This window comes from Plecotus auritus, assembly GCF_963455305.1.
Source record: "Plecotus auritus genome assembly, chromosome: 4".
Lineage (NCBI taxonomy): Eukaryota > Metazoa > Chordata > Mammalia > Chiroptera > Vespertilionidae > Plecotus > Plecotus auritus.
Window position 1 is genome coordinate 179,865,173 of NC_137775.1, and position 8,518 is coordinate 179,873,690.

Genomic DNA, 8,518 nt, shown 5'->3' on the forward strand with positions numbered 1-8,518 from the left:
GACCCCAGACCTCCATGTGGGGCTAAGATATACATTCGTGTCCCAGGCCTTCATGCCAGGGCCAAAAGTTTACCCTGGGGCCAGACCTCGAACCCAGAATCCAGTCCTATATCAGGGGCCCAGACTTCCATCCCAGGCTCATACCTACATCTGGGTCGCAGACCTTTAGGCTGGGCCCAGGAGGACATCCCTGGATCCAGACTTCAAACCCAGACTCCAATCCTGTATGGGGGGCCCAGACCTCCATCCATGGTCCAGACCTCCATTCTATGACCCAGAGATCCATCCCATGAACTAGACCTCCCTGCAGGCACAGCCCTTCAGCCGGAGCCCAAACCTCTATCCCAGGACCCAGACCTCCATGTGGGGCTAAGACATATATCTGGGTCCCAGACCTTCATGCCAGGGCACAGAAGTCCATCCGGGAGCCCCGACCTGGAACCCAGATACCAGTCCTCTGTCAGGGCCCAGACCTCCATCTGGGGCTCAGACCTACTTCCAGGTCCCACACCTTCATGCCAGGGCCCAGAGGTCCATGCCAGGGCCCAGAGCTTGAACCACAACCTAGTCTGGTATCGGGGTCCCAGACCTCCATCCATGGACAGACCTCCATTCCATAGCCTAGAGGTCCATCCCATGAATGAGACCTCCCTCCAAGGCACAGCCCTCCAGCCCGAGCCCAGATCTCCATCCCAGGACCCAGACATCGATCTGGGGCTCAGACCTACATCCGGGTCCTAGACCTTCATGCCAGGGCCCAGAAGTCCATCATGGGTCCCAGACCTTGAACCCAGAATCCAGTCCTGTATTAGGGTCCCAGATGTCCATTTAGGGCTCAGACCTACATCTGGGTCCCAGACCTTCATGCCAGGGCCCAGAGTCCATCCCAGGACTCTGACCTCAAACCCCGTATCCAGTCCTGTATCGGGTGCCCAGACATACATCTGGGGTCCAGATGTCCATCGTACAACCCAGCCCTCCCTTCAGTGCCCAGCCCTCCAGCCTGAGCCCAGACCTCCATCCCAGGGCCCAGATCTCCACCTGGGGCTGAGACATACATCTGGGAGTTTATTAATTGCTGCAATAACAGAAGCCAGCGTATCAGCAATTCCCTAATTCCCAAAGGCCAACACCAGAGGGTCAGATAATACCTGCATACACAGTGGATTACATGAGGAACATAGAACATAGGGAACCCAATCATTTATATTGGGCCTAAGCCTGCCTGACCTTTGTGCCTTTGGGAGACATTATCTTTATTTGAATGGACAGTAAACCAACCTTCCCAGAGAGACACACTATTGAAGCATCCATTTCTATAAAAACTGCTGTTTGTAATTTTAACCCTGCTATTTGGCTTCTGTAAATGCTTGCTTGCTTAAATAATAAGGAAAATAAGACTACTCCGACTTCAGAGAGGCCATTAAACCTTCCCCGGATGAAGTTATCAGTGCTGGCACCAGGCCAAGCCTATGGTTGCGGTCTCAAAGCCCCGGCACATAGGGACTCTTTAAGAATTTGCAAAGGGGACTGGAACAGAACCCCATATTTGGGAGACAAAGAAGGTAAAAACATATAAATAGGAAAGGTTTCTCCATGTTGGGGCCCAGAATTTGAGAGACATTTTCCTCTGGGCCCGCACGTAAGAATAATAAAAACTGTAACTCCATCTCTCTAAGCGTTGCTTGGTTCTTCTCCGGTTTTCTGTAACACTCTCTCTTCCAAGGGTGTTCATTATAGAAGCATCCCTGAAAAATCACCCAGACATGGCCCTGTTGTCTAGAGCAGTACCTCTGTCTATTCATAAGATTAAGTAGAACATGAGAGACTCCTGGAGTCTCCATGAAACAAATGACACACTAAGAGGCAGCACATTTTGGTTCAGGCAAATATTTTTTAGCAGCTTCCTTTCCTAAAGTATTTCAGGAGCCAATGAAGCTCTCCCATTTCTTCCTTTCTTTTTTTGTTTCCTATTTTTACTTTGACAAATGTCTTGTCTATACAATCTGGGGGTGGGACAGAGTAGGACCCCGGATGGAGGTCTGGGTCCCGGTTGGAGGTCTGAGGTCTGAGTCAGGGCCCTGGATGTAGGTGTGAGCCCTGGCATGGAAGTCTGGGCCCCGGATGGAGCCAAAAATTAGCTAACATTTGAGTGTTTACTGAGTGCCAATTTGCCAAGTACATTCTATTGTTTAATTCTCAAAACGACACTAAGGGTAAATATACTTAATGTCAGTTTACAAATGAGGAAACTTAAGGCACAGAAGGGTTAATGTGCCTAAGATTCCATTAAGTAGTATCAGCAGAGGGCTCAGACCATGAGCTATCTTCCTCCAACACTCACTAGGAAAAGGATCAAGTTTTCATCTTATAACATGGTCTGTCCCAACTCAGGGCAGGTGACTTAGAAAGTTATCTATAGATGTCCCCATATTATCCCCAAACTAAAAAGATTTGTCAACTCAGTGCAGATGTAGTGACCCAGTCCAATTTTGGTAGCGACAATTTCATTAAACTTAAACTGAATAAAAACTATGTAATTTCTAGAACGTATGCAGTTTATCTGTTTTGTTGGAAGTGCAGTTCCAAGGCAAAGTTCCTGCACAGAAAAGAAAGCCAGCATTCAGCTCTTCCAGTTTTTAAGGGAGGGGAGGCAGAGGACAAGGGGGTTGGAATGGACATCAGATTGATCACGCTGCAGCATATGTAACATCTGGAGCTGCTGTCTGGTGCAACTGAACATTCTGAACCATATCTAAATTAAGAGCATTGTTTTGTTTTGAAATATATTTTATTGATTTCTTTTTACAGAGAGGAAGGGAGAGGGATAGTTAGAAACATCTATCAGCTGCCTCCTGCACACCCCCTACTGGGCATGTGCCCGCAACCAAGGTACATGCCCTTGACCGGGATCGAACCTGGGACCCTTCAGTCTGCAGGAAGATGCTCTATCCACTGAGCCAAACCGGTTAGGGCAGTGGTTGGCAAACTGCGGCTCGGGAGCCATGGTTTGCCACTCTGTTGACTGAGTTTGCCAACCACTGACATAGACCCTTGATTGCAGTAATTACAGGCTGTTGTTGTTCCTTGTGATTAAGCCCCTATCCCAGTGGTTGGCATGTAGCTCACAAGCCGCTGTTTGCCGACCACTGGGTTAGGGCAAGAGCACTGTTGAAGGTAAGGGATGGTGAACAACCTTCCCTGTAGCCAGAAGTAGAGAATTCATTATCTGAAATGGGAGGCAAGGGCATATGCTGTGAGAAGGGAAGCTAGGGGTGAGATAAGCTTGAAGAACATGATGAACTTCTACATTAACCCCTGGGAAGACTGGGGGAGAATCTATATATATAAAAGGCTAATATGCTAAGTGTCCAACCATCTGGGTAATGATGTCACGTAGCAACACCCGGCTTCCTCTCCTAGCGACTAGCCTCCTTGCAGTTCTTCAGTCCAGGAACACAACTTGCTTTGTAGCCAGGTGGAAACACTTTACACTTTAACCAAATGTCTGTGAAGGATTTCCCATGCCTCATCTCATTTGATCCTCACAGAAGTCCTGGAGTAGGTAGATAGGAGACTCTGTGGAATCCTATTTTCTTTTCATTAGCTGGAAAACGGAGATTTAGAAAGCTCAGAAACTTGACCCAACTGAAAAGAAATAAGAATGGTGGACCTTGACTTCAGGTCTTCTCACTGCACAGAATATAGTCAAACACTGCTGCAGTTAAATATTTTACCCTTTGTTCTCCCTGATCTACAATAATATGCTTCGTATTGATATTTACTGCTGTGTTGCTGACAATTACCTGAAAGAGAAGTTGGGTTCTTCACTGGGCTGGAAAAAGTTTAGCTAAATCAGAAAGCTGGTCTAATTGAGAAAGTTTATTCTATATATGTAAAAGGCTAAGTTGACTCATGCATGCGCGATACATATAAAGCTCTGGCTAGCTCTAATCGTACGCATGTTTCGATCTGTCATTGTTAATCGTGAATTTGGTTGACACTTCCATTATAGAGAAAGGGTGAATAGTGATATTAAAAGATTTCTTCTAATTAATTTCCTTTCAATGTGCATGATTTCATGGGCCACTAGTAAATATATAAAAGGACAGACACAGCGTGTCCGCTGGTTCAGTTGAATCAGCAAGAGAAATAAAGCAATGACAAGTCTAAATTGCAACCAACCATGGGAAAAGTGCTGAGAAGAGTTAAAATCAAATAAAACGTTTGAGGCTACAGTGGCACTAAGGATGGGTCATTCATTCACTTGTGTGCAGCTATTACCATTATAATTTAAGAAAAAAAAAAAAAAGAGAATGAAGTATATAAGCTAGGTGCTGAAGTTGTAGTGTGTGATCAAGGTCCAGAAGTACAAACAGTAAAGGGCCCATAAAGATGTCATGAATCTCACACAGGCAGTTCTGCATGAGAAAGAAGAGTAATGACCTGGAAGATGCCAAGACCACAAAGCCTCTTGTGGACACTGTGGAAGAACAAGCAGGCTCCACCTGGGAGGGCTGCAGAGGTTCAGAGGCCTGGAGAGAGCCGTCTCTAGTAGGGAAAGACATGTGAGTTCTGTAAAGAGGAAAATAGAGATGACCCAGTTTATGTGGAGTTTTAGAAGGCAGGGTCCATACATGTGATACTCCCAAAGTAATGCTGCTGTGCAAACTTTGGCTGTAACAACCTGAGCCTGTTAACTTAGGTACAAAATAGGGACAGCACAGCAGGTCCGTGAATAACGTCATTTTGTTAGAAGAGATGCCACAGGAACTTCACTCTTGTTTATGTCAAGTAATTTAGGGTAAAATTGGTTTTGTTATATGCCATTTAGCTCAAGTTGCAGAACCTATCAACAAGACTTACTGTACCTGTTCCATGAGGTAGTAAGCTAAATTGAGATGTGAATGCGCCTTGTTAACTATAAATCAATTCAAGTTATGGGACTCGAATTTGGGAAAATGCCTTGCTGAAGTATCTGGATTACCAACAGATGATTATAGCTGTATGTACATGAAGATTTTATGCCAATGTATTTTTATTCCACGTGTGAAACTTAAACTCAGGATGGTAAAAAAAATTATAATCAAGGGTGTCAAATGTCCTAGAGAGCATCAGACACAGTTGAGAATAAAAAGAATAGACATGGCAGGTCACTGCTAACTATGGGAGCAGTAATTTTTTATGTGATTCAAGGAATTTGACCTGGATATAAAATGAGTATTTCAGTGCTTACCAGTTAAAAGCTTTCACAGATGTCAATGAATGCTTAATAGCAATCTTATGAGGTAGATTACTTCTATTCTCCAGATGGCAAAAATGAGATTGTGCAAAGCTCTCCTGTAAACCAAGGGTTGAGAAGCTTATTCTATAAAGTGCCAGTCTGTATATTAGGCATTGTGGGTCATACGGTCTGTAGCAACTACTCAGTTCTGATGTAGCATGAAAGCAGCCCTAGAGAAGACATAAATGAAAGTGGTTGTGTTCCAGCAAAGTGGCTATTTACCAAAACAGGTCCCATGGAGTGTTTGCCAAGTCCTACTCTAAATATGATCTAATTTTAAACCCGGCATCTTCTGCATTGTACCACTAATACAATTTAGTCCAATGGTCATAGAGGACAAGTAAATGTAAGCTAGTAGTATGAGTAACACTGCTCCATCATTTAGGGCTATTGTCCTGTTCAACCATTAAAATTTGGGCATCAGGCATTAAATCAAGCACATTAGCAAAATCATGATCTGTGACTTCGTTTTTAATCATCTTAAGCCTTATGATGACATAATTTACAATTCTGTGTTGATCTATTCTCTACTTTAATCCTAGTGAGCTGGCCAAAGCACCATTACCAATCACACACATATATAGTCAATGAATAGCTATTCAAGACAATCCTGAATTATAACTTACTGTAGTATGACTTAAAGAATTCACAGTTCGCTACTATATCTTGTCATGCTGAATTTTAAAAGCACCTGACCTTAAAGATCATCTATAAAATGTAGAAGTGTTAAATACTCTTTATTTGATATTATACAGAAACCACACTAAAATGCCTTTCATTCAGTAAAAGGTAACAGTTTAGATACAGGGAATTTTATTAAACTGGCATCGTTGGGGCCAAAAAAGATAAAATGGTCACTGCCAGCTTATCTGCAACCCTTCCTTTTAACAGGCTGATGAACACAACTTGAAACACAAGTCTTGCAGGTCTGAGAGACAGTGAAGGGATTTCCTCAGAATTTAAATGTATTAATACAACCAGTCATATAAATCTAAATATAAGCCAGTCTCCTACAGCTTCTGAGATGGCACTCACCACCTCTGTGAAAAGTTGAACTCTAGGAATCAAGTCCAACCATATTTTTAGAAGGGAGGACAGTGACAGTGCTTGCTGAACCAAAATTATCATCAAAGTTCAAAAAGCTGACCATATTCATTTAACCACAAGCCAATCTTATTTAAATCAGGACTGCCCGAAAGAAATGCTCTATTAGCCATTCATGATCTGAATTCTGGTGTATGAGATCAATTTAAATATGGTACACATAAAAAAAGTCATGAGACATTTGTAATAAATAAGGCAGTGGCCAACTATTACTCATTAGTAGCTTTTTTGAGATAAGCTATCAAGTCTGCCCTTTCTGCACTCTTCTTAATGCCGGCGAAGATCATTTTTGTTCCAGGGATGTACTTCTTGGGATTCTCCAAATACTCCATCAGTGTAGCCTCACCCCAGGTGATACCTAAAGAAGAGATGTGCTGTTAAGTATTTTACACTCCTTTTAAAGGGTTTACCATAGGTTACATCCATGGAATTTGTGCTCCAGTTACTTAACTGTCTCCCTCTTACCTTTGTTCTTGTTGGCGTCCGTGTAAGAAAATCCAGGGGCCTGACCTGTCTTTCGCCCAAAGAGACCATGGAGATTTGGCCCAGTCTTGTGCTTGCCTCCCTTTTCCACAGTATGGCACTGGGCACACTTCTGAACAAAAATCTTCTTGCCCTTCTCAACATCACCCATTTTTAAATCTAAAAATAAAAGACTCAATTTATTAAGTCTTTCCACCAAGTAAAAATATAGTGGAAACCAATCAATCAATGATCACTTAATTACCAAACCATTGCAAATCTATGACATAAACCTTCACTTAGTACATTTGCAATAGACCCTTTAGTTCCAAAATACTATTTGGAAGAACTTCCTTAAAAACACACCTCTGTTTAAGTGAGGGAAAGTTCACGCCCAAGTAAGCAAAATGGGAACCTAATTCGAAACTGTTTCAAAAGATGAGGTCAAGGTCACAAGTGAAGTTTGAAGGTAAGTACGGTAAGCCAAAATCGCAGAAATTCCAACTAAAAATGCCTATTTATCCAGACTACAATCTAAAGCCATCCCTCTCACTAAAGATGAGACAAAGTACATTAAGCAGAGGTCGTGGTTGACTCAGCCTGCTCAGGTCACGCTAAACTGCCCTGCTGTAGGTGAAAGGTCAGCGGCGGGCTGCGAGGTCTCCCAGAAACCCCCGTTCTCCAGCTCTGGGATCCCTGGGGGCGACCACGAGGTCATCCCTCCAGGCCGGTTTCAAGGAGACTGTGACGAAGACTTCCTGAGATGCCATAGCAAGTTCAGGGGTGAAGAGACAGGTGGTCAGAAAAAAATTACCCCTTATCCGAGAAGCAGCAGCTCTTTCTTTGAAGAAGAATGTGGAGTGCTGCGCACCTCCTCCCACTCCCACCCTCACCCCGGAAAGTCTTATCATTTCCACAGCCCCTCAGCCCCGACAACAGGAGGGCCACGTTCCCTGGGTTCTGCTTCCAAGCAGCCTCCGGGGGTTTCAGAGCCCTGACCTAGTTGGCTGGGGCTCCCCGCCCCCATCTCAAGCCGTAGCCCACCGGGTTGAGACTGGCCACAATTCAGGGTCCTAACTCTTGGCCCGGCCTGCCCGCGCGGGCTCCACCCGGAGATCCCAGGCGCAGGCCTCCAACCGCCCGCGCGCTCCCCACGCTGGTGAGCGCCCCCAGGGATCGGCCTCCACCCGCTGCCACCTGCTGCGTACTCCGTGCCCTGCGCTCACCGCTCGTTAGTCGCGCGCGACACGGAGGTCCCCACTCGCAAGCCGGACGTCCCGCTCTCTAAGTCCAAGGACACGCCGGTCTATGCCTAAGTACCGGTGTTGGTGCAACCGAACTCGCTCCGCCCTTTTGCGGCCCGGCTTGCGGCCTGGCCTACTGATACGTAATGACGTTACGCCTCTCATTGGCTCTAGCCGCCGGGCCCTGCGTCAGCGACCAGCGCGCGCACGCCTGCTAGCAGGGTAGGGTGTACCGCACTAGTGCCCTTCCTTTGGAAGCCTCTCCGCCGGGCAGTTACGACAATCCGCTAGACAGACGTCACGGAAGAGGTTCTGGGCGGGGCTGACATCACCGTCCGGCCTTCGTGTGCATGCGTGTGCCGTTGGGGAGGGTGGCGTGGAGTCCCGAGGTGGATCGCAGGCGTTATCCTGCTAAGGTAACGGC

The 8,518-nt window shown here is 45.5% G+C and overlaps 1 protein-coding gene across 1 annotated transcript; it reads right to left on the bottom strand.

The window, feature by feature from the left end:
• Nucleotides 1-5,734: 5,734 nt before the first annotated feature.
• CYCS (cytochrome c, somatic) lies at nt 5,735-8,213 on the bottom strand. The gene is made up of 3 exons (XM_080663332.1): nt 8,077-8,213; nt 6,854-7,030; nt 5,735-6,746 (listed from the first exon to the last, which is right to left on the bottom strand). Exons 2-3 carry the CDS (start codon nt 7,020-7,022, stop codon nt 6,598-6,600), a joined length of 318 nt encoding a protein of 105 aa, XP_080519458.1. The 5' UTR covers nt 7,023-7,030; nt 8,077-8,213; the 3' UTR covers nt 5,735-6,597.
• Between the last annotated feature and the right edge of the window lie 305 nt (nt 8,214-8,518).